General features: G+C 42.1%; 1 protein-coding gene across 3 annotated transcripts; it reads left to right on the top strand.

Annotated features, from left to right (window-relative positions):
• Positions 1 to 461: 461 nt before the first annotated feature.
• On the top strand, positions 462 to 19547 carry TMEM114 (transmembrane protein 114). Of its 3 annotated transcripts, XM_072878049.1 has the most exons (5): positions 484 to 757; positions 1931 to 2011; positions 12471 to 12608; positions 15318 to 15557; positions 19426 to 19547. In XM_072878049.1, exons 1-4 carry the CDS (start codon positions 574 to 576, stop codon positions 15548 to 15550), a joined length of 636 nt encoding a protein of 211 aa, XP_072734150.1. In that variant the 5' UTR covers positions 484 to 573; the 3' UTR covers positions 15551 to 15557; positions 19426 to 19547. The 3 variants fall into 3 exon arrangements, with proteins under 3 accessions (XP_072734152.1, XP_072734150.1, XP_072734151.1); XM_072878051.1 differs by lacking the exon at positions 19426 to 19547 and having other exon boundaries at positions 462 to 757; positions 15318 to 19250; XM_072878050.1 differs by lacking the exons at positions 12471 to 12608; positions 15318 to 15557; positions 19426 to 19547 and adding an exon at positions 2229 to 2304.
• The last annotated feature ends 5634 nt before the right edge of the window (positions 19548 to 25181 follow it).

Consider the following 25181-nt stretch of genomic DNA (forward strand, 5'->3'; position numbering starts at 1 on the left):
TAAAGAAGCTTCTGTCCTGAGGTGAGACCATCCGAGAGTTTCAAAGCTGCCTAAGCGACCAGGATACCCCCCTCCCCGCAGTTTCTAGCAGGTTTCCCTTCTAGGAAGGCAGCCTTATCTTCAAGGGCTGCCCTACCCACGCCGAAGCGCGCAGGGCTCAGCGCCCCCCTCCCCACGCACACTCATCCGCAGACCTTCGCGGAGAGGGCCAGGCCAGCGGTCGGGGCTGACAGGCAGGGCGGGCAAGCGAACCGAGCGGGGCCGAGCCGGGGCAGGAGCAGGGCCCGGTCGCGCCCCGGCGCCGGGGCCGGGGCCGGGGCCGGGGCCGGGGCCGCGGCCGAGTCTGAGGTGTTGCGGCGGGACGCGGGGCTCCGCGCTCCGCCCGGCGGCAGCCGAGGAGCAGCGGGCGACAGCCCTTCCCGCCGGGCGGCCGGGGCGGGGCTCGAGGCGGGCTACCTGCGGCGGGCCCCGCTGGCCCGGCGAGGCGCGGCGGCAGCGGCGCGCGGCCACTGTGGAGGCGGCGCGGGCGCGACCGTTGGGTCTCGCCGCGGCGGGGCGGCGGCGGGCGGCACCATGAAGGTTAACTTGGGCGTCCTCTCCCTCTTCGTGGCCCTGGTGGGAGTTTCAAGCTTCGTCTTCCTCGTGGTGGCCATCGCGACGGACTTCTGGTACATCATCGATGCCTCCAAGCTGGAGACGTCCCGTAACGGCACGGACGCCCTCAGCTCCCACTCGGGTCTGTGGCGGACCTGCCGCGGTGAGTGCCGCGGGCCGGGCGGGCCGGGCGGGGAGCCGCCCGCCCCGCCGGCGAGCGCTCCTCCTGCCGCGGGGCGCCGCGTCCCACGCGTGGCCGGCCGCGGCGGGGTGGGAGCGGGCTTTGAGTCTCCCCGGCCGCGGGGGGCAACTCCGGCGTGCGGCAGGACCCGCGGCTCGGAGGGGCCGGGGCGGGCGGGCGCGGTAGCTGCTTCTCTCGGCTTCGCTTGTCGGGAAACCGGTCCGCTCCCCTTTGGCGCTCATCACCCACCGGCAGTTCTTTGTCGAGTACCTCCTGTGTTACTTGCCAAAGGAGCCATGGGGACAGCGAATCTTCTGCTGCTGTAACCTAATCTTGCATTAACTTTTAATTCAAACTAAGTTAATAAACGTTAAGCGTTTAGAAGGGAAGAGATGTCTGCCTTCGACTCGGGGGGAATTAAGGGGCAAAAGTTCTGGGTTAAAGGCATTAAAATGATAAATAATAATACAAAGAGTATCAATATAAATAATATTAAACATTTAATAGTTTATATACATAAACAATATAAGTACTATTAATATAAATGATATAAATATAAACATTGTTAGTTTGACATTTATAAATAATATAAATACAAATGCAATTAACTTAATCCCATACTAACTAAAGGTAAGTGACTAAAGACTCACCAGGTTCACCAGGTAATTGTACAGCGTTTGATCTTACTTGGTATTTCACAGCTCTGGATTCTAATGAAAGATCCATAAACCCTATGTGGATATTATAGGATTTTCCCCATTTAGTTTAACTTGTATGCCAGGCATATTACTTTTGGTTTTGATTCCACCATTAAAAACAAGGAGCAGGTAATGTTCATCATAGGCAAGAAAGGATGTTACTTCTAGTGGAGCAGGGGAGAAGGAGCAGGTTAAAGGCGTTCTCCCCTTTGCTGTACCCTGAGCCCCACTGAAGAGAGCAGATGTTTCCCTCTTGACTTCAGTGGTCAGGCCCCGAGGGAGCAGAAGTCGGCCAATGCTGTGTACTGAAAATGCTCTCCTTCCCTACCTAGGAATGACTGATTTTAAAGCAGGTAATATTATATGAATTATATGTACACACTCAAAAAAAGAGGATATATTGCAATAAGATATTATAGCGTATTTTTTTCTCATTGTTTTTTCCCTTCTCTATCAGTGAGGAGCGAATGTTACCCTTTGATAAACCCCTTCTGGCATGAGAATGCAAACATCACTGATTCACACAGACAGCTTTTGTGTGAGTAACTTTTATATTATTTCTGTACTTCCATCCACCCTTCCCTCTCTCCTTGGCCACTTACAAGGTCCCATTTCTGATTCAGAGGGGGAGCTCTTTGAGACAGTGTTTTGACTCTGCTTCTGTACAATATCTGTCACTGCATGTGGCCTTTAAGTGGGATTACTGTTGAAATAACCATCTATTTGATGTCAAGTTCAGCTAATTTCTTCCACAGGAGCAAGATGTTTCTGCCTGGAATGGCTCAGGAAGGTACACAATTGTTAAATATAAAAGGCAAAAATGTTCCAAATCCCCTCAAAAGAGTTTAATCACTGAAAATGCTTAAGCACACATTTAAACTAATCTTTAAGAGAGCTACTTATCTACCCTTTCAGTGGGATTCCTTGCACTGAAAAAAACCTTAAGTATGCGAGAATTTAAGAAAATAAATCTGACTAAAAGCAGTGTTCGAAGTCTTTGAAGAACATCGTGTTCAAAAAGGTTACTTTAAGTTTCTAACTGTGTTGGTTGGTATTTACTTCTTTTTCTTTACATTCATTTGTCAATGTCAGAATGTTTTCAGAAAGTCCAAACTAAACATTTTCAAATACTTTTAGGCTTCTCCTAAAAGATGATTTAGCTTCTTTGCATCATATTCTCCACAATGCTTTGCTCATACATGCTAGTATATGGGCTTACTTTTAAAAAAATTTTTATTTACTTACCTCTCCTCTCTGACTCTGGCTGTTTTCCCCTTGCAAGCAGAATATATGCATTTGTCCTGTGTCTTAAAATGGTACTCTTTCCCTCAAAACCAGCCATTTCCCTGAGCAATCCTTCAGAGAGGCTTAGAGTGTCTTTAGTCTCTTGGAGTAGCATCTCATGATATAGCTCAAAGTGCAGCAAACATGGCAAAGTAAGCCTATGAGGTACTGATGCTAATGTAGCTGTGTTGCAACAGTAACTGGAAAGTTAAAGTAGGAATAAGATCCCAGTGGACTACTGAAACAGCCTACAAACATATTGACAAGTTCAAGACTAACAGCACGGATTGTCTCTTTGTGCTTTCAAATTGAAAGGTGCCATTTCTTTAATCTTCCTTGCTTAAGACAAAGGGCCTTAGCTGCTTCATGTTGCTGAAAACTGTGAGGATCAGTGAAAATGCTTGTCTGCTGGATCACTTAAGCCTTTGAGGGTTCAAAGTTAATTGCACCTAACCAGACTGATCACGTTTTAAGTGTGGGCACCTCAACTATTATGTTGGGGATGTCTAAAATTTCAGGATAAAGTTATTAGCATTTCAAAACTTGTGTTCATATTTGCAAAAGATACATCTGTAATTTTTCTCAGGCGAGGAGATTTTAGATTACAGCTCTTCAATGAAAGCTGGATTCTGGAAAAACAAAAGCAGAGACTGTACAGAGCTCTTTGTTATAAAAATGGTGTTGGCTTGGAAACAAAGGACAGCTCTTTGGTAGTCATGAAGTGTAAGAAAATAGTGAATATGAGTAAAAATTGGATTCATAACTATGTTTACAGGCTCTTCAGAGCCTCAGAGAAATTTTTTATCTCTCACTGTCATATCAAGTACTATTTTTAGGTTCCTGGACAAAGACTTCAAGTCTGCACAGACAGTTGCAGATTTTATTATAAGCAGGCATAGTCTGCCTAAAAATGGTGAGATAAGAACCTACTAGGTTTGATTAGAATGCCCTACAGAGTGGACTTTTTGATATTTTAGATGTTCAACTTCAATGCAGTTTCAGTGTGGTGAGGCTACAGACCCACAGCTGAACATAGGAAGTGCCATGTCAGTACTTCTTACTTCTAGGAAATACAGATATTTCTAAGTGACATCTAGGTTTAAGTACTGAGATATTATCTTCTACTTCAGCCTTACACTTCTTTCTTAAATATCTTCTGACTGTGGTCACTGAATCATATTTAGGCAGATCAAGGCAAACCTTCATCTTCATCTGCAACACATTTTAACTAGAATTTTAGAGGACAATTCTGGGATCATGGATTCCAGTGTAGTTGCAGTGATTTCTTCATGTGTTGCTATATGGGGCAAACAGGCTAATTGCACAGCTTCAATCAGTTACTTAAAAAAATTATTTTTTTCTTTGTGTGTGTCTGTGCAGGCGAGGCACATTCACATGGAATTAATCTCATTCTGTCTAGCTGTAAACCCATATTTCTCACTGTTTGATTGGCAGACTGAATTTCAGGAGCTCTGACAATATCAAATGTGTTTCTTGCCCATTGTTCCTAAAAAGGTTTAGAAGGGCTGTCTCCTAATGCAGGCACTTAAGTAACACATCGGGAATCCTGTCCCCCATTCTTCAGAGTTCCCATACTCTTCCTGGCATGTCTTAACTAGACACAATTGCCAAAAAGATGGGAGAAAGTCTATACCTGAGTGCAAAGAGCTGGGTCTAAGTAGAAACAGAAGTGCTGGTGACTGCCAGAAGACAAACTCTTCATTAGAGAAGGAAAAGCCTTCACATTACTTCCGTCCACATTTCCAATCTCTCTCCTGTTCATCCCCAGCAGATTCCTTTTAGGCTTATTGTGTACTTCAAATAGAGCTCCTGGCAAATTAAAAAAATTTGGCATACAAGTTAAAGTTCTGTGCTACCAGCAATATTATTCAGGCAATCAAGCTAAGTCTTGTTAAGCCTGAGAGTAGGATGTACTTTCACATCACGGGAGTACTCTTGAGAAATTTCTCTAATGGATTAGACATAAGCATGCCTTTTTATGTACATTAAGCTTCCATTTCTTTTCTTACCACTCTCTCCAGCTGAACATATGGCATATATCCTCTCTTTCCCTCAAACCCACAATGTATAAAATATTTTCCTACTACAGATTACATTATGGCATGGTTATATTTGTTTAATATTAATATTTGTTTAAAACATCAGCCACTGTCTAAAGAAAGATACCACTAGACTACTTACCACTAGCTTTTCTGAAATTTCTGCATTTAAAAAAAAATCTTTTTACTGGAGATGTACATTTTCCTCTGTCCCATACAGGATTAAAATGAAAGTGTCACTTTTCACAATTTAGACAGTTATTAGGGTCTCTTGGTGACCACTAGAATTAAAGATAGTCCTCTGAAAGTCACCTTTAAAACTGAAATCTGTCAGCAAAGACACCCCAGATATCATCTCTTGCCATGTGTTCTCCTGTGCCAGCTATGGGAGACAAGCAGAAAGAGCAACTTTTGTTCATGATGAGCTGAATCCATCTCTCACTAAATGGTAAAAGAAGGATGTCACTCTGACTTCAAAGGAAGAAACATAACATTCAAGATCACATTTAAGAGTTTGAGGGTCACATACAGAGAGAGGGAAGCTGGTACATAGAAGGAATGGCAGTATTTAATCTACTGAAAAATTTTGCCCAAGAGTTGCAGGTTTGTAAAATAATTTATTAAAAAAAACTCCAAACAACAAAACAAAAAACCCCAAACCCAAACCCAACAAGTGACATTGGGGAAAGGTTACTCTTGGGCATTTTTGTAATATAAATATTTTTCATTTACCATAGTCTGTATTGTTAATAATTAGTAAATACTAGTGTAGATTTAGCTAAAGACAGCACCAGTGTAATCCCTGCAAAATGAACAGTTTTGTAAATATTTCTAATCAAAATCCATTTGTACTCTGGACTTGGTTCAAGTCCTTCTTGCAGGACAGATGAGCTGTCAAAAGAAGAAAGTAATGTGTTTCCTGGATACTAATGTATCCTGTCAAAACTCTTCTATGAGCGTGACTTTTTGGAAACTCAAGTAACGTGTTTCTATGTGTCTCAGTTATGGCTGGACAGTGACCCCTGCTTGGTAACATAAAAATTACTTCTTCTGAATTAAATGCTATGATTTGCTGATCCTAGAAAGCTGTGGCTAGGGTTTATTCAAAGCATGGTGAAATTTGTTAAAATGTGGAGATTTTTTTTGGTGTGACTTCCCTCCCTTCTCTTATAGTTTAAAACCAAATTGCCACAAAGCTTTTTTTTTTTCTTTTTTCTTTTGGCACATCAAAGCAACATCTATAACGTGTTATTTGGCCAAAATGTAAGAGGCCATTTTGGTCCAAAGGTGCAAACAGTTGCAAAATTACAAAACAGATAATTTATCTTGAATCTTAGCTTTGCACCCCAAACTGGTGTGGGGTCCCATCTACACTGCAGAGCTGGGGCTAGTGTTATGAAAAATAATGTGAGAGGAACTACTGTTATTTCTTATAATGGCTGCCTGGTTTGCCCCTGACACACAAACCAGCTGCATTAGGTACCTACAAGGTGCGATTAAGCCTCTGACAATCGTGATTTCTTGTTACTGACATGAACATCACGGCCAGTGATTGTTTTCCTGTTACAAGTCACTTTTTAGTGCTCTCCTCTATTCCTGAGCCATCCAGAGATGATCAGTTAATGGATGTGGTTTCCATTTATATATGGCTGGGAGAAAATGTTTTTCTTGTTATAAAACCAAGGCTGGATTGTGCAGCTGTCCATGCAGAACTGCTTAAATTATTCTCCCCAGAGTATTTTTATTTTTTCTTTTTTAGACAACAATGTAGCTGGAACCATGAGGCTGCAGACAAGTTACTGCTTCCTGCAGGAAAGTTAATGCTTCCTGTAGGGAAACAATCTTTGCAGTAGGGGCAGTTACTGATACCTCAGTTGTTATAATGTAACTGCTGCCTTGGTTTCTTCCTCAACAAAATTACTTTAATAGTACAGTTGAACTAGACTAGATTTCCTTACAGCATGTGGACCCTGTAACAGTCACTAGCCAGCTGCTTTCAGACTTCTCCCCACTCTTTATGGGCCTGCTTAATTTTTATTGAGTTACATGTTTGTACTCCTGCTCCTAATCCCAGAATGCCTTGTTCTTTGGCTGCCATTACATTTTCCCTGGGGGATTTACAGTTCTTCACAATTTTTCCTTTTGGTTTTAAGTTATCAGAAGGAAACAGCTAGGGCTGGAATACCTGGCAAGAGCCAGTTCAGAGGCCAAGTGAAATAAGACCCAAATGGTGTACATAGAAATTCTAACTTAATTGATATGGTAGGTGTATACCTAAACAGATCTGCTTTGTTTGTGAGCAACAGTGCAGTGGTCCTTCAAAGAGGTTCCAATGAACATTTGCTTCAGTACTTGCAGTAGATATTACAATAAATATATACAGAAATCTGAGATAACTTTAACATCACTGCAGCTGAGACCTAATGAATGACAACTTCTGATGAATGTTCTAATTTTCAAATTCATTGGTATCGTAGCAATATAATGTGAACCACAGTGCATCACTTACATTTAGCATTCTACCCATTCCTAGTATTGAAGGTTTTCATCAATGCCCCCCTGTACCAAGTCTAGCATAATTTTATTTCTACTATCTGCAATTTGTCTTCCAGTTTAGCTCAGAGACTTGTTGCATGAGAAGAACACAAAGCCAAAACGTGTAACACAAAGTCCAGAGCTTAGCTAATTATCCTGGGGTACCCTAACCCTGTGCGCTCTCATCCACCATCATCTTTTCTCTACTGAACAGGAAGGAATCCAGGCCTTCATGTCCTTGGGGTTCAAGCCCAGAAGTCTCACATTTAGCCACAGACAGCAGTTCTTTTCTGTTGCTCTTTGTTTCTCTAAGTTGTTTCCTTCCTTGCAAGCAGGTCCGGCTTTCTCAGTGCACTGTTTCTTCCTGGCTTTGCCAAGTCTTTCCAAAGCAGCCCCACTGGTTTTAGCTACTGCCAGCATTCTGTTTCAGCTAGAGGCTTTTGTCTTTCTAACTGGCTATTTAGTTACTGCTGGGGAAGATAAACAGGTCCTTAATTAAGCTCTTCTGAGCTGCTGCCATTTGGAGTATTTCTGATGAAGTGACTATTACAGATTTCTAGAGACTATTTGCTATTATAAGCTGTGCAAGCAAATCCAAAGTTAGTTTGAAACAATTAAGCTCCAGCATGTTAACAGGAGATGACTAACAAAACTGCTAGATCTGTGGTTGGTTACTTTTGATACCATTCAATTTTTCTAGTTCATTCCACAAATTTCTGTTCCAAACAACTCATCAACAACTTTGTTGGGTGGTAATTTAGAAATGTCTGCCAAATTCACAGATCTGGACACACACTGCGGGTGTCATTCTTACAGATGTTTGGTCAGACCTCTGGTAAAACAGCTTGGGCTAGCTGATGTAAAACTTCATTAATTCAGATCAAGCAATTAAAGTATTCTTTGCTACAAAAAACTGGAGTGTTTTTAAATGTTCATCAGTTTGTTTCAGTATTTTCAAGATTAAACTATTGGATCTTTTGTGTTGGACTGACAGGGAACTCGAGCATTGAGAAATAGACATGGGAAACTGAATTCTGTTTTACAGGAAAGTGCACATAGCTCTTCTTGTGCAAAATGCTTAGTTGGTTTTTTTTTAATACTAGATTAATTTCATCAAAATGAAGACAGTTATATGTATAATACATAACGCATAAATATGTACTTCAACACAACCTAAAACACTAAAATGACTGCAAAATTAATGTTTTAACTTCTTTCACAGATGATTATTGAAGACAGAAACACAGTAAAGATATCTTAACTCATGTCCTTCTATAAACTAATTCTGTCCCTCTAATCAAGGAATATAATGGCATAATATCATATGCCAGACGGCATGAGTTTGGATTCCTGAGCGGTTTCCATGGCAGCATTTTAGAATAAGTTTCCCAGGCAGTTGCAGATTTCATAGAAGAAGGATAAATGGGTATTAGGTATTGAACTAGAACACTGGAGGTGATAAAAGTGCTTTTTAACCAAATACAATCCATTAAATATTTGATTTTTAAAAAGCTGCAGGTGATTCATGAGCAATGTGTTCCCAGCTGTGTGTAGGAAAAGTAAGGCTATGTCACAGTGGTATTTGTGGGTTTCAGCTGAGATATCCCTAAAACCTGTGTTTTCACTGAAGAGGGCATAAAAATCAGAGTTATTCTGATGTTACATGCAGCTGTCATAGATCATTAATGTGATCTATGATACTCCCCAGGAGAATACTCTGGTATGGATTTGTTTTCCCTTTGCTTCAAAAGAAAAGGTTACATTCAGAGCCTTATCTTCTTCACCTGCACTTGTCCTGGCTGAGGTTACAGTCCTAGCTGCAGTACTTGAAATCACACCGTGAAAAGGAAAGTCAAAGAAACAGCAACTGTTAGTGCTACTGTCCTGAGCTATAGTTGGTTAGCAGCAACTTTGACTAGTGAGGGACATGTGGAAAATCACAAAGCACAGGCCCAGTGATGACCTTGTTTATGTTTCTTCCCTCCCAGCAAAGCCAGGTCTGAGGACAGAGTTGCACCATTCTTACATTCTTACTTTTAAAGTATTAATTGCATCAGATTTTATCCCCTCAAGGCCTCTTCACCTCTTACATGCAAGACCAAATCTAAGAGGACACATGGATGTCAAAATGGTGGGGAATCAAAATCAGGCCTAATGCCCTCAGGAAGCACAAACAGGGCAGAAGACTAGCCTGTTCCTGCTGCCTCTCTAAAATATGAGAACTAAATTGTATGCCAAATCTCTGTTCTGTCACATCGTGTTGCATCACATCCCTGACAACCACTTCTAACTATATACAACTCCTGAACTAAGTTCCATGGCTATTTCTCCTCTTGGTATTCAACTAAGATTTGCAAACAGCTTTATACGGTCCCTCACAACATCCTTCTCTAAATTGGAGAGATATGGATTTGATGGGTGGACCGTTCAGTGGACAAGGAATTGGTAGGATGGTTGCATCCAGAGGGTAGCGGTCAACGGCTCAATGTCCAGATGGAGATCAGTGATGAGTGGTGTCCCTCAGGGGTCCATACTGGGACCAGTGCTGTTAAATATTTTCATCAATGACATTGACAGTGAGATCGAGTGCACCCTCAGCAAGTTTGCAGATGACACCAAGCTGAGTGGTGCAGTTGACACACCAGAAGGACGGGATGTCATCCAGAGGGACCTGGACAAGCTGGAGAAGTGGGCCTGTGTGAACCCCATGAGGTTCAACAAGGCCAAGTGCAGGGTCCTACACCTGGGTCGGGGCAATCCTCGGTTTCAATACAGGCTGGGGGATGATGTGATTGAGAGCAGCCCTGCGGAAAAGGACTTGGGGGTACTGATGGATGAAAAACGGGGCATGAGCCGACAATGTGCGCTTGCAGCCCAGAAGGCCAACCGTATCCTGGGCTGCATCCAAAGAAGCGTGGCCAGCAGGTCGAGGGAGGTGATTCTGCCCCTCTACTCCGCCCTGGTGAGACCCCACCTGCAGTACTGCGTCCAGCTCTGGGGTCCTCAGCGCAAGAAAGACATGGAGCTGTTGGAGCGAGTCCAGAGGAGGGCCACAAAAATGATCCGAGGACTGGAGCACCTCTGCTACAAGGACAGGCTGAGAGAGTTGGGGTTGTTCAGCCTGGAGAAGAGAAGGCTGTGGGAGACCTTATAGCAGCCTTCCAGTACTTACAGGGGGCCTATAGGAAAGACGGGGACAGACTTTTTAGCAAGGCCTGTTGTGACAGGACAAGGAGCAATGGTTTTAAACTAAGGGAGGGCAGATTTAGACTGGATTTAAGAAAGAAATTTTTTACAATGAGGGTGATGAGGCACTGGCACAGGTTGCCCAGAGAGGTAGTGGGGGCCTCATCCCTGGAAACCTTCAAGGTCAGGTTGGACAGGGCTCTGAGCAACCTGATCTAGTTAAAGATGTCCCTGCTCTTGCAGGGGGGTTGGACTAGATGACCTGTAAAGGTCCCTTCCAACCCACAGTGTTCTATGATTCTATGATTCTATGATTATACACAGTACGCTGAAGATTAATTTGACCATCAGCATCTGAGAATTGCTATAGATTTGGGTTTCTTAGCCAGCAACAGCAGCCATGGCCAATTTTGCTGAAGGAAAGCCCATGGAGTATCCTCAGATTCAGTAGCAAGGAGGGAAAGTGCTCCCTTCAATGGAGAATGCTGAATTCGTGCTTTCTGATCATCACCTGATCCTGATGTGGGTGCATGTGGGACTAAGTACGAGAATATAATACCAGTGTAAATAAAAGGAAATGGAAGAACAATAGGGTCACCTCCCAAAATTTTGTCATTTGCCACATTTTTTCTTGTGAGCATGTTCTGCACTACACAAAACAAATAATTATGTCTTGAAACCACATTCCACTCAAGTAAAGAAATCAACAGTGTCTGCCTTGATCCCATGCAGGCTGTTCCTGACCTTCCAAGGTTCTAGAACTGAACAGAGATACATACACAATTGTGTCTTATCTTTATAATGATATTGAAGAGGATAAGCTGGATCCTTAGCCAGTGGCAGATGGAGTACCTCCACTTCAGTGGGCAGTTACAGTGACTTAAAAAAATTATCGTCTGTTGACACACAAACTGTGATCTCTTCACTGACTCCTTTTCCTTGGGAACCAGCTAATGGTGTATTGTTGTTCCTCTGTGAAATTAAATGAGACACTGAAGCCCAGAGCCCTTCAGAAAATTGATTTTAAGTTTTCCTTTCTCAGTAACTCTGCACTTCACTCTGGTATGAAATAAATGGATACTGGAAGCTGAAATTACTTTTTTTTGGTTATTATTCTAGAAAAAGTTAGGTTGAACATTGTGGATAGATTGCATGAGAGGGAACAATGGCACAAAGATGGTTTATGATGGAAAAAAACAGTGTGATACGAAAAAATACATAGCAACCCTCTGTTTACACAGCCATTAAAATCTTATAGGGATCAATAAAGACTAATGTGAAACATTTAACATGGGAGGAAGCAACCAGGATAGGCTAATATTCTCAGTGAAGCTGCTGTAGAAAACAATGACAGACACAGAATCAGAGCTGGATGGGAAACTTTACCTCTATTGATGGTCAGCTGCAACAAAGGAAAAGGTCAACAATTTACTAGGTCAGTTCAGCAGACAACATGTGACAGAAAAGAAGGTATTTAACCAAAGCATCTGCTGGATCTCACCACCCGAACAGAACAATGCCACTCACTGTGATCTGTATGATTCAGATAACCAGGACTACTTTTTATTAAGGTTGTCAGTGACTACCCGATAGACAGTGCCTCACCTGTTATCCAGCTAGGCTTAATATCTGAGAACGGTTTAACTGCTTAAATATATCCATGTAGACATATTCTTTTTATTTGTGGTCCCTGTTTGAAATACAGGCTGCGATCCTGTGAATGGCTTGCTCTGTATGTTACCTTTTTCTCCATATCATATATTTGTCCTGCCAACTTAAACTGAAAAACCAAGAAATTGTCCAACTCCTTGTTTGTGCGGCACAGAATAAGGCTTTGATCCCGATCAGGGGCTCTGCACTCAATAATTATTAGTACATCCAATGACACCATAATAAAATATTAAAATATTAACTTTCTTCATTTCTCTCCAGACATGCATGGAACATTTGTCATCCTGATGCCTCTCAGCCTGATATTGATGATTTTTGGAGGAATGACTGGATTCATCAGTATTCTTGCCAGGGCCTACCTACTGCTTCTAATGACGGGACTGCTTTTTCTTTTTGGAGGTACTATATCAAACTCCTGGCTTAACCGTTTCAAATAATGAGAGATTATATCTGGGAAACATCACTTTGTCTTCCAGGGGAAAAAAGCTAAGCAAGCGTTTGCTTTCAGAATAATGCTGGTGTTCATTCATTTGGTGTCTGCTCAGCTCCTGACAGGATTCTGGAATAGAAAGCTGCCACTTAGAGTCAGGAAAGGCAAATAATCACACACAACCATACATCCTTATGGAGTGAGCCACACTTTGAAGACAATGTGTTTGCTGTGCCTATTAACACAAAAGATTTAATACCTTCTCAGCACAGTGCCCAAATTCTTTACAGACAAGGTAATGGAATAATGGAGAAATGACTTTGGAATTAGTAAAGCATAGGGTTCGACAGCCTTGCACAGATCTTAGAACTATTAAGAAAACTGACATTTTTTCAAAGGCATTTGCATGTTCCTGAAAAGGGTCTTGCTAGGCATTCCTGGGTTAGCTCCTGCTAGTTTTGAACTAGAGTGGTATCCCCAAACTGTGGGTCACAAAAGGAAACCCCAAAGAGTTATTTTATTTGGAGCGTAACATTTCAGTTTGAAGCTAGTAACATTCTTTTACATTTTGTTTTTTATTATTTTTGCTGTAACCAAAACCTCTGTGTTTTAGAAAGTAATTTATGAATTAAAACTAAAAACATTCAGTTGAAGTAGGAAAACTGGGTTTAAATCCATCTTCATTTTCTTCTCCAAATAGATTTTCAGTACTGTTTCACAATGTAACTTAAAATAGAAATTTTCCCCAACAGAAAAGGGGATCCTCAGTATTGGCTCTCATCACCTGATCATACAGTCCTGTTTCTAAAAAGAGAATGATAACAGATTGCTGGAAGCAAATGCTGCTGTCTCAAAAACTTGACTGACCTTTTTAGGCTGAAATGCTCTTACAAAGACCAACCATCCCCCTTTATGCTTTTCTTCTGGGGAAGGAAAAAAAAAAGTAACTTCTATTTCCTTAGAACATCAGAAAGCTGTATGCACTAAAAAGGCTTAGGCTATTTGAAAACTACTCCAAATAGTGAGTGAAAGATGAAAAGCTCTGAAGTGCAAAGCATGATTATCCTGCTGAGGGCTGGAGTACTGTGCCTTTCTAAGACACCTGGGGTTGCAAAGAGGGAAAGGAAACACAAAGACAGTATTAGGAGAGGGGTGCCTGAATGTGTCCTGAAGATGCAACTAGAGCTGTTTCCCAGGACAGCGTGAACAGACTGCAGGGTGTCCTCTGCTGTGAGAGCAGACCCTCCTCCTGCTCAGGTGGTATTGTTCAGCTGTTTCGGCTGCACTGAGGGGATGCATGTAACGGGGATGCAGAGTTTTATAGGATATTCCAGCTCACGAAGGTAGGTATTGATAGTTCTGTCTCAGCAGAAAGAAATATTTTATGATGCAATTCCAGAAGCCTGGGTGTTTTTGAAAATACCAAAACTGATATTTTCCACATCCCAGGACATCCTACATGCTTCCTCATCTTTTTTGAAATGCAGACACATTTAAGGGGGATCACAGAACTCAGCGTACCATGTTGAAAATGTCAACAAAACAGTCATTTCCATTTCTGCAGACAAAAGGTATAGAGAAGTGATTTTTTCTCCCCTTGCAGAGGACTAGGGTAAGGTACAGGCATCATAGCATGGTTAAAATCAGGAATATGAATATGAATTTTGACTGTTGGATAACACAATACACTTCTGTCTTGGTTTGTTTTTACTCAAACTTGTCTTTCTGGCAAAAATGCAGACTCAATCTAGACTTACACTGTGATTTAACAGAAAGGCAGACCAAAATTTTTCTCCCTCAGAATCAGATAAGACACTTATCTTGTCCTACAAGGGTTCCAGTATCTACTTTCCCTGGGCTACAGTCCTTTTTATCCAGGGCCTTTCTATTGCACCTTTCCTGCCAGTGATCCAGTAAAGTCATGTTAGTGTACGTCCTTTTGAGTGACATAGATGCCAGGCCCAGGGTGTAGCATGTACTTGTGCTAGATGTGCCATTCCCTAATTTTGCTAGCTTCTATATGGTCCTTTCATTCTGAAAACGTCTGGCTTCTTGTTTGAGTGCCTTTATTAATTTATTTTTAGTCTGCTCCAAGGGTGTCTTTGGCTCAATTATTTGGAAGTGATGAATAGTCATGATGCCACAACACTTGGTGGGAGGTGACAGTAAAGACCAACACATTTACATTGAACACTCAAAACTTATGATACTCAAAATTAGAAACCAGCCTAAATTCAGGTCACTGACCTGAAATCAAGAATGTCTGTCTCCATGGGCTTTCTTGCATAGAGGTAGACAACTGTACGTGGTGCACAGCAGTGACAAATCAGGATGCATTGTAATACAGTAGTGAAAACAGAGGTATACATGCATTAGATATCTGTAAAAGACATGACTAGATTTTTATTGTGGGAGGTTTGCTGTTACACATTTTGATTCAGTATTTAACAGTGAGAACACATTAAACTCAATGGACAGAAATAGCCCTCCATTTACTTCCCTCTCACCCTTCCCCAAAAAACGGCCTCAACTAGATTTCAAAGATAAACAGAGGCTAAGTGGCAATCTGGCCTCAGTAGATAAGAAGGAGTGGCAAAGAAGCCCTAAGAGTTATCAGATTAATTATTTTTTATTTCTGCAGTGGATACTAACTAGCTGAATATGGTTTTTTTTCCCAGCTCTTGTTACACTTACTGGGATCAGTGTCTATATTGCATATTCAGCTGCTGCCTTCGAAGAAGCTGTCTGCCTCCTGAGGAGTAAGGATCTCCTGGTAGAAATCGACATCAGGTTTGGCTGGTCGCTGGCACTAGTCTGGATCTCCTTTGTCACAGAAGTGCTCACCGGGGCTGTGTTTCTCCTGGCAGCAAGAGTTGTGGGTCTGAAAAGGCGACGTGAACAAGCGTTATGAACAACAGGTATCAGCGCAACAACAGAACCCTGCAGAGCCTAGAAACGTGGATTGCTTGGTCCATCTGGTCACTAGGGGTAATAAAAGTGGCAAGGCTGTGACTGAGTATCTTGCCAGCTGCCATTAACCCTCCTCACAGTTAGCTATAAGACACAAAGATAAATCAGTAAAACATTTCAAGTGTTGTCAATAAGGAAACCCTTGTGACTTTAGAAGAAAGTACATTGCAGTGTTAGTGTTTCCAAAATAATTTCAGCTGGCAGCTCATAAGACATCTCCATTCATTGCTTAGAACAAGACAGATTTCTTGCTTTCTTTTCTCCTTTCTGCTGTCCCAGTAAAGTGCCTCAGAGTACCTTGCAGGCCAGTCTGTGTCGTCTACTTAGCTTTTGGTTTCTCCTCTGAGACTCCTAGTAAGTATGCCTGGGATTCCAGTCATGTTTGCAGCCTCTACCAGCAGAGCTGCTCTGAGGTGGCTACTTTGTGAGGTAGTGTGACCTTCCTACTGCCTTTGGAGGACCACAGAGATATATGATATCTATACACCTGAACCCAGGGAGAAAGTGTGAGGCGTAAACGTCCTCAATTAATATTGCATATGTAACATGGTTTTGTTGCACAAAGTAAAATCAAAAGTAAAGATCCAGAATAGGAAGAACTTCAGTCTATCTGGAGAACTCCAGTGATAATCCCCAGCACTAGGGCATGGCTAGGACATCTAGTGAGGTATATTAATCTTTACTCTGGTGTGCACTTTCTGTATTTATAAGGTCTTTCTTTTCCCTCATGTATTCCCAAAGAGATCCTCTTGTCTCCTGTACCACAATCATACTATTTCTTTGTGACAACACACAAAAATGGGATGATTTGAGAAACTAGAGAACCCCAGAAGCCTAATCCATGTCAGCTATGTGTAATGTCTAAGGAGAGACACAGCATCACGTTCTCTTTCCTAAAATCATTACTTATAGGGTGAAAACAAAGAAAGGAGTCATTTTTCTAAAAATGAGCTTTGGTGCTATGATGAAATGAAAGGATCTAAGGCCTAGATACTGTGAATAACTTGATATTATCCGGCAGACGGTAGTGACTATGATGGTGAAATCCTCAAGTGCAGTGCAATGGTGAGTGTACCCACATTTGTGCAGCAACAGCGTAACAAGAGAAAGCTACAGCTGCTTTTCCAGATGTTGTAACTAACTACTGTAGCCAGCCCCAATCTATCAGATGCTGAGGCTACAGACTTATCTCTTTCAGCTTATTACTAGCTGCTTTTTCAATTCTGTAATGCAGAAGATGTATCTGATGCATTTCCCAGATTTTACGTAGCCATTTTGATGATGTTTCCTTTTCACGAAATCAGTAACATGCTTTGTGCTAGAATATGTGTAACTTGTGCTGAAAACTGCTGAGTAAAACTGAACAGACAGGATACCTGAATTTCATCTCAGGTGCCAAGCAATCTAGTTTTCTTTATTAATTTTTCATCTGGGTAATAGCGTTTAAGAGAAAATGTACTCCAGTGCCCACTGAAGTTAATGAAGAAATTTTCCCTGACCACTGTGCCTTGGGATAAAGACTTGAATGTGTTAACAGCTCCACTAAATTTCCGTTAGATCATGTGTTTCTGGAGGACTTCAGCATATTACAGTTCAAGACTGTGACTCAGGAGCTGTGTCAGCAAGGCACACTCTGTCATTGGGCAAGTCCCTTGTACTTCCTCCAGTAGTGCAAAGGGCATCATTTACCTACCTCTGTTAAACATCAGAACAACTTTATCATTGTCTTGTGTTAAAGACTGCACATTTACTCTTACTGAGCTCAGCTCTGATCTTACTCCCACAGTACCAATTACTTTACAAAAAATAGTGTCAGGGAGCCTCCAAGAGCTTACAGTCTTTGGAGATATAAGGAAACATTATTACTACCATGCTGTGAATGGAGAACTGAGGCAGAAAAACTGCCCAAGGTCACATGAAACCAGAGTTTCTGAATCCCAGTCTAAAACCTTAGTTGGCAGACCTTTCTTGTTATCAGAATGAAATAAGGCTAGAATTTCTGAATAGACTGAGCAGTAGAAATCCTGTGAATAGCCAGTACAATTTTGTAATTCTCACTTGCTCCCATATTGGTTTTCACGTTTTCCATGTTGGCTTATGTTGGGACTGTGTAATTGAGTCATTTTACAAGTTAAAGCATATCAAATCAGCTCTATAAGAGTAGGAAAAAAATCCTTTGTAGCCAAAATTCATAGAATCATAGAATCGTTTAGGTTGGAAAAGACTTTTAAGATCATCAAGTCAAACCGTTAATCTAGCACTGCCAAGTCCACCACTAAACCATGTCCCCAAGCACCACACCTACACGTCTTTTAAGTACCTCCAGGGATGGGGACTCCACCACTTCCCTGGGCAGCCTGTTCCAATGCTTGACAACCCTTTTGGTGAAGAAATTTTTCCTAATATCCAATCTAAACCTCCCTGGCACAACTTGAGGCCATTTCCTCTCGTCCTGTGGCTTGTCACTTGAGAGAAGAGACTGACACCCACCTTGCTACAAGCTCCTTTCAGGGAGTTGTAGAGAGCAATAAGGTCTCCCCTGAGCCTCCACTTCTCCAGGCTAAACAACCCCCGGTCCCTCAGCCGCTCCTCATCAGACTTGTGCTCCAGACCCTTCACCAGCTTCGTTGCCCTTCTCTGGACACGCTCCAGCACCTCAATGTCTCTCTTGTAGGGAGGGGCCCAACACTGAACACAGCATTCGAGGTGCGGCCTCACCAGTGCTGAGTACAGGGGCATGATCACTGCCCTAGTCCTGCTGGCCACACTGTTTCTGATATAAGCCAGGATGCTATTGGCCCTCTTGGCCACCTGGGCACACTGCTGGCTCATATTCAGGCAGCTGCTGACCAACACCCCCAGGTCCTTTTCCACCAGGCAGCTTTCCAGCCACTCTTCCCCAAGCCTGTGGCGTTGCATGGGGTTGCTGTGGCCCAAGTGCAGGACCCAGCACTTGGCCTTGTTGAACCCCATACAATTGGCCCCAGCCCATCGATCCAGCCTGGTCAGATCCCTCTGCAGAGCCTTCCTCTCCTCAAGCAGATCGATACTCCTGCCCAATTTGGTGTCATCTGCAAACTGACTGAGGGTGCACTCGATCCCCTTGTCCAGATCATTGATAAAGATATTAAACAGGACTGGCCCCAGCACAGAGCCCTGGGGGACACCACTTGTGACCGGCCGCCAACTGGAGTAAACTCCATTCACCACCACTCTTTGGGCCCGGCCATCCAGCCAGTTCTTTACCCAGCGAAGAGTACACCCGTCCAAGCCATGAGCCGCCAGCTTCTCTAGCAGAATGCTGTAGGAAACGGTGTCAAAGGCTTTCCTAAAGTCTAGGTAGATAACATCTACAGCCTTTCCCTCATCCACTAAACGGGTCACCTTGTCATAGAAGGAGATCAGGTTAGTCAAACAGGATCTGCTTTTCATGAACCCAAGCTGACTGGGCCTGATCACCTGGTTGTCCTGTACGTGCCACATGATGGCAGTCAAGATGATCTGCTCTATAACCTTCCCTGGCACTGAGGTCAGATATTCCGTGTGCTTAAGTGAATCATGTAAAATGTAATATTTCTATGTTTTGGTGCTGGCGAAGCTATTTATAATAGAATTTGTATGATGTTACTCAGACATTACTGTAAGCTGTAATAGTAAAATACCATCTGAGTTATTTTTTGAGTGTTTATTACAGATGTTATTTTATAGTGGTTTTGAATCTTGTAAAATTAAATAAAATGATATCTCAGAGCTGGGAATTATTTACAGAGACATGGACGAACTAAGACATATATTTTTCTTTAACTTTCTCTGCAGATCTCTTCTACAGTTTATATGATGCTTTTGAAGTGCCTGTGTCACATGTGGTAGGTATTTATAAGACACTTATGCAGCTACAAGAGAAAATACTCAAGTCATGAAATCTAATTAGAAAGCCAATTAATCTGTTATTGAATTAGAGCAATTCTCATTTCCAAGGCTTTCCTAAATTTCTCATTCTGGCTTCCTGCAGTATCTGTCACAATGGTAATAAAGAGTATCTTCTGCTCCTGAATATTTGTATAACACCTGAATTTCTCTGGAATTCCTTCTGAATACAAAGAAAAAAGGATGGTTTGGAATAGTCAAACAAACCTTGAACATTTTGAAGAATTATGCTAGAAAGAGAAAACATCCTGGAAAGGACTTTATGTAATTTGATACAAGTGACCTTATCAGCTTCTTCCTCTTACTGAAACTAGTGTTTATTTAATACCCAGTTCTTGGCTGTATTTTCCCCAAAATGCATTACCGAGATGAGGACACTGACTGTTCCCATTACTTTCTGGTGAATTGCAAACTCATAGGTAATTGGCCACATTTAAAGTGAAGAAAAACAGATGTACTGAGCAGAGCAGTACTGTTTGAGCGGGTAGAGTGCACGGAGCTACTGGCCAATACTAGTCACTAATTTAAAGGCTTCCTCAAGGGATAACAGAGAAGGATAGGGGAGGTCAAAGGAATCCTTGAGGGTGAAAAAACTGCAGATACACAAGACATTCAGAGGAGATGCTGGTGAATATAATGTAGACATGGATTCAGTCTGGGTCTGTGCTGTTCCTGAGCTGGCTCCTGCAGAGCAGCTTGGATGTCTCCGTATACCTGCCTCTGATGACCAAGGGGACATTATTGGTTCAGACACAGCTTCAGTTAAAGTAGCTCCATGCATTTGTTGATCACCGATCCAAAGCCAATAGACCTGATTGACTCTATGCAGACACACGTGATTCATAATTTCCTTCTTCCAAATTTAAAAGGAAGGCAGGTTGGAGACCAAACCTGCCTGGTTGGTCATCAGGCAGAGAGAGCCAGAATCTGCCCAGAACCTCTCCACTAAGGTGACCACAGCAAGGCATGGAGTGCCTGCCCACTGAAGCTATTAAGGGAAACTGGAATTGGCCCATGAGATAGATCCAAAAGACTTAGATTTTCCCAAGCTTGATTGACACCAAGTAATCTTGGCCTCCAATTCTATCACTTGTTTTGCATTGTTTTGCAAATGAGATCCAATGATCTCAAACGATTTAAAACTGAAAAACAAAATCTGAAGAAATCTGAGCCTACTTCATAAATACAGTTATCCTTTTCTCTGGTTCATTTTGTAAATTCCTTGCAGCAAAGCAGTTCATAGTTTGCGAAGATATATCAGTAAAAAACACATGTTGCTTGGTCTCCTGACTGTCATTTTCACATTAAGAGACTAAATTGCCCCAGCTCAGGAACAAGAAGGTTACAATGAATGCTCTGGCTTTGTACTAGAGAATCAAACCATCCCCAGCATTGGTGTAACCATGCTCAAGAGAGACTCCTCTGTGCCTCAGTACTCAGTACTTGTTTGCTAAGTGGGCACAATTGTTAGCCCAGCAACTGCAAGCTCACAGGAATTTGGCCAGGTGTTCTTGGAGGCCAGACAAAAGTACGTTGAAGGCCAGGTTCAACCCACAGAGTTTTAACCATCCCTGGTTTAGGTTACAGGTCTTTAACTATTGGATTACATTCTAGTTAGGTTACAAAAAATTAGATATTTTTACTTTTACTAAAACATTATAGTGCTCTTTTACTGTAATAGCTTTCTCCTATGTTTTACATGTCAGCTTTAACCCTAACTAGGCCCTCAAACTTTTCCCTCCCTTTTTGCCAGTCCTTTCAACAGCCATATCACTGTCACATTCACTCTTTGGATGCATATTAGCAGTGGCAGTATATACTGCTGGGTCGCATCCCACTTTGGTGTTTGTATTGCTAGTAATCATAGTTTGAATGCTCTGACTTAAGAGACCTTTTCCGTTTTATAATGGTTTGCACAGAAACAGCGGTCTCTGCTGACATCTCATGGCTACACTAAGCAGCTGACTGTATTTGGAAAGAAACAATTTCTGTACATACTATTTTTTGCATGGTTTGAAGAGCAGAGGAGACTGTCATGCTCACTAGGCCCTAGCTCCTGTATTTTATAGCTCAGAGAATCTCATCTAGAAACTGCTGAATCCAAGTCAGTAACATCTTCCAGCTGCTGCCCATCTTAAGTTAAAATGTCAGGTGATGGGAAAGGTACTGTTAACCTTCCCTGTTCTTTAAAAAAATTAATCACAAAACATTCTTAAAAGTTTTTACTGCTTCTGTTCTTAGGAGATAGATGCTATAGCCATTCCATTGACAGTTATGTTTTGATTAGATCAATCAGTATTGTTTTTTGTTTACATTTGTGGCATAAATGTCAAAATTATTAAGCTGAAACTAATCAAATAGAATCTCTGAGGGTGCAAATAATAAGAGAAAAAATAAATAGCTTTATATCATGGCTTATTTCCTGAATATGACAGACTGTCTAAGAATTGAACAATTGAAAGGGACAGACTTCAGGGTTGGTCCGGAAAATGTAAGAGGGGTTCTGCAGGAAACAGCATGCTACATTTTTCTGTGGCTTTTAATTTCTTTACCCTCTCCAATAAAAACATTTTTTCCAACAAAGTCAAGAAGTTCTGCTTTCAGTATGAGCTGAGCAACTTCAGTGAGATTCACCAAGACATTGTTGAATTTTGAAACTATGCGACAACTGTCAAAGTAGAAGAGACCAACTCTAACCTCTCACATTTATTAGATTCAGTCTTCCTTTCCTGGGAACTGTGGCAGCATTGTCCACTCCTGATCTACAAATATACCTCTGCATAGACTACTCAGACACATCCGTAATTCTTCCAAGCCAAAGTACTAAGATAGAGCGGCTCCTCTAAAAAAATGTTCTTAGCTGTGGTGCAGGATCAGGTGGTTAGGCTTATATGTTGGATGAACACTACTTGGGAATAGTTCCTTCATCCCTGAACTATAGTCCCTAAGCAGACAAACAGCAGTTGGTTAACAATCTGCAGGTATGTGGAGTCAGGTATTAGAGGGAAAGGAAGAGGGATGCAGTGCCATACCCCACTGTAACTAAAGTGGCATTGACAGATTGAAATCTCCTGTTATGTGTGACCTAGCTTCTCAGCCCATCACCTAAGAAAACCCATCTTTGTGATCTTACAGGAGCCTTTCAGGTTCCATCACCATTGAGGAGAAGGCACTAAAGTTAATACTTGTAAAACTGTCAGAAAGGAAGGGATGTAGGACTGTAAGTAGGCACGTTATCATCAGTTAATGAGTTACTGCTTATCAGCCAAGCTGTCAAAGCTGAATGTATTTACACTCTCGTCATCTCACATCACTCTTGAGAATTAAAATGCATTTATTCAGAACACCACCTTTACAGCCTGGTCCCGTTTGCATGATGGTTTAAGCTAATGGGTTTAATATTTCATTTGGAGCAGACCAGAGCCGATGAGCAGTGAAGTATTAAAAAGTAGCATCTTAGTCCTTGTCATAGTCCGCTTATACCACTCATTTCAAAGCTAGCTGAAAGACTTCTTGGTTGGGGTTGGAGGGATGGCAGGCAGTTCCCTGAAGAGCTTTTGGCTCATTATTTTACTGTTTTCATTTTTGCCAAGGACAAGGCAAACACATGTCATGGAAGGCTGGGACTCTCTCAGTGTAATGCTCCCTAGGTATGGAAAGGAATTTGTCTGCCAGTAGCTGAACAGCATTTGCTAATGGCTTACGCTTCTGGACAACACATCTGGCTGCTGAAGGAGCTAACATATTTCTCCATCCAACCTGGCCTTCTCAGATATTTATAAGCTAATGTTGTCTGTAATGCCTGCAGCATACAGAGAGGCTGAACTGAATTACACTGTGGAGGAGTCTCTATTTCCACAGCCTTTTGGAGCTGGCTGCATCAGCACTGTGAAAACCCTTTGGCATCATAAACCTTTTATTGCCACAGCTCCCACTCGCCTAGTATTATACAGTGAAGCATTTAATTATGCAAAAAAACCCCACATAAAAAGAATTTTATAACTGTCAGGCAAAATCCATAGAAGGAACAAACTTTGTAGGACTTGCAATAACAAGTCTTTTGAGTTATCTGCCTTTCTGTTTATAAACAGTACATTACAGGCATGGCAACAGCTGTAGCCAGCAGACTTGGAAGCTTTCTCTCCTTCCTGTCTGTGGCAAACTTCACATATGACAGGACCTTGATTTGGTCCAAGGCCCTAAAATGGAAAAGTTCTACATAAGTAGCTGAGAAGACCAGGCCTGTTTCATTCAGTGAAGAGACAGATGAAAGACCTGTTTAATACAGTATGCAGCATAAAAGTGTAAATATTTCTCAAAACTCAGGAATAATGCAATATTTGATGAAAACAAAAGAAGAAAGAAATAGCTACAAGGTGCTTTCTCAGCCAACAGAAATCAAGACATTCACAAGCATATCTTTTAGATTCAGGCCACAGGATTGCCTCAGATATTCATTGTTTAGGTTGCTACTATAATTTATGCCAACACCCAAATGACAGGACTTAGTACTGTGAGTTTCATTTTGCTGAACAGGTGACAATTAGAAAAAAACGTCTTCACCTGAATCATTCAGTCCCCCTGATCACCAACAAGATGCATCAACAAGACACACTGGTCTCAGTCTTGAGGCACTCGGCACACAGTAGCAATGAGGGTTTGAACCAGCTGTAACTGACTGTCCTGCAGGCATCACTGCAATAACGCGTGCAGGCAAGTAGAAGAAACATCACCGGTGACCGTGTCTTAAAGAGAACTGTTCTGTCTGACTTTTGTGGTGTGCCACAGATGAACCTGTAAGTGGAAGCTGGTGTTAATAATCCAGCTGAATAGCAACATCTCTGCCGAATGGGCTGGTTAACCAAAAGGCACAGTACAGCATCTTTATTGTCCTACTTCAGTGAACGCTTGCTTGTCACATTAGCATGCAGCATACACATCACTGTAACTCTATTCAGGGAGCTCTGCTGGGCTGGCTTCCTCTTGAAAGTAAGATTTGTTATTCCCCCTCAGGGGTCTCTGGCTCGCTCACTGCATGGGTAGCCAGGAGGCTGTTACATCAGCAACATAAATGAGAAAAAAGTCCACTTCCTGTAGAGATATCCACCAGAAAAACCACACTCCTGCTCCCAAGCCCCTCCTGGGCACAGACCTGCCCTTCAGAGTCTGTCTTGGGCTCCCTTTCCTGCTCTCCTGTTCACCAGAAAGTCCTTTTACTCCTCCTTGGCAGTAATAGCAGTGCATCGGGACCCTCTGTCACCATAACAACTGGGATATCTGTCTTATAATTCAAACTGCCCTCTCTAACTTCAAGGGCCTCTTCCTACACACCGTCTAGAGCTCATCAATCCTTCCCTGAGCAATTCTACATTCTTTACTGGAGTAGTAACTCCCACACCCACTCTTTCTAAAGCTGCTTCTCTGCCATTTTATTTCCAAAAGCCTGATGAACCATATAGTCAGCCATTTGGGAAAAAGATTGGATTTGATACAGGTAAGCCTTAGTCTTTTCAAAGACCAGCTAACCCTGTGATTAACCCCATTGTCTTGGGTTTGCCTGTGGGAACAGTTGCCCCAAGGAGTTCAGAAAATAATCCCACAGAGAGCAAACTGCTCACATAGCAAATCCCCTCGTAACTCCCAAT

Source organism: Ciconia boyciana, chromosome 13 (genome assembly GCF_034638445.1).
Source record: "Ciconia boyciana chromosome 13, ASM3463844v1, whole genome shotgun sequence".
NCBI classification, from domain to species: Eukaryota; Metazoa; Chordata; class Aves; order Ciconiiformes; family Ciconiidae; genus Ciconia; species Ciconia boyciana.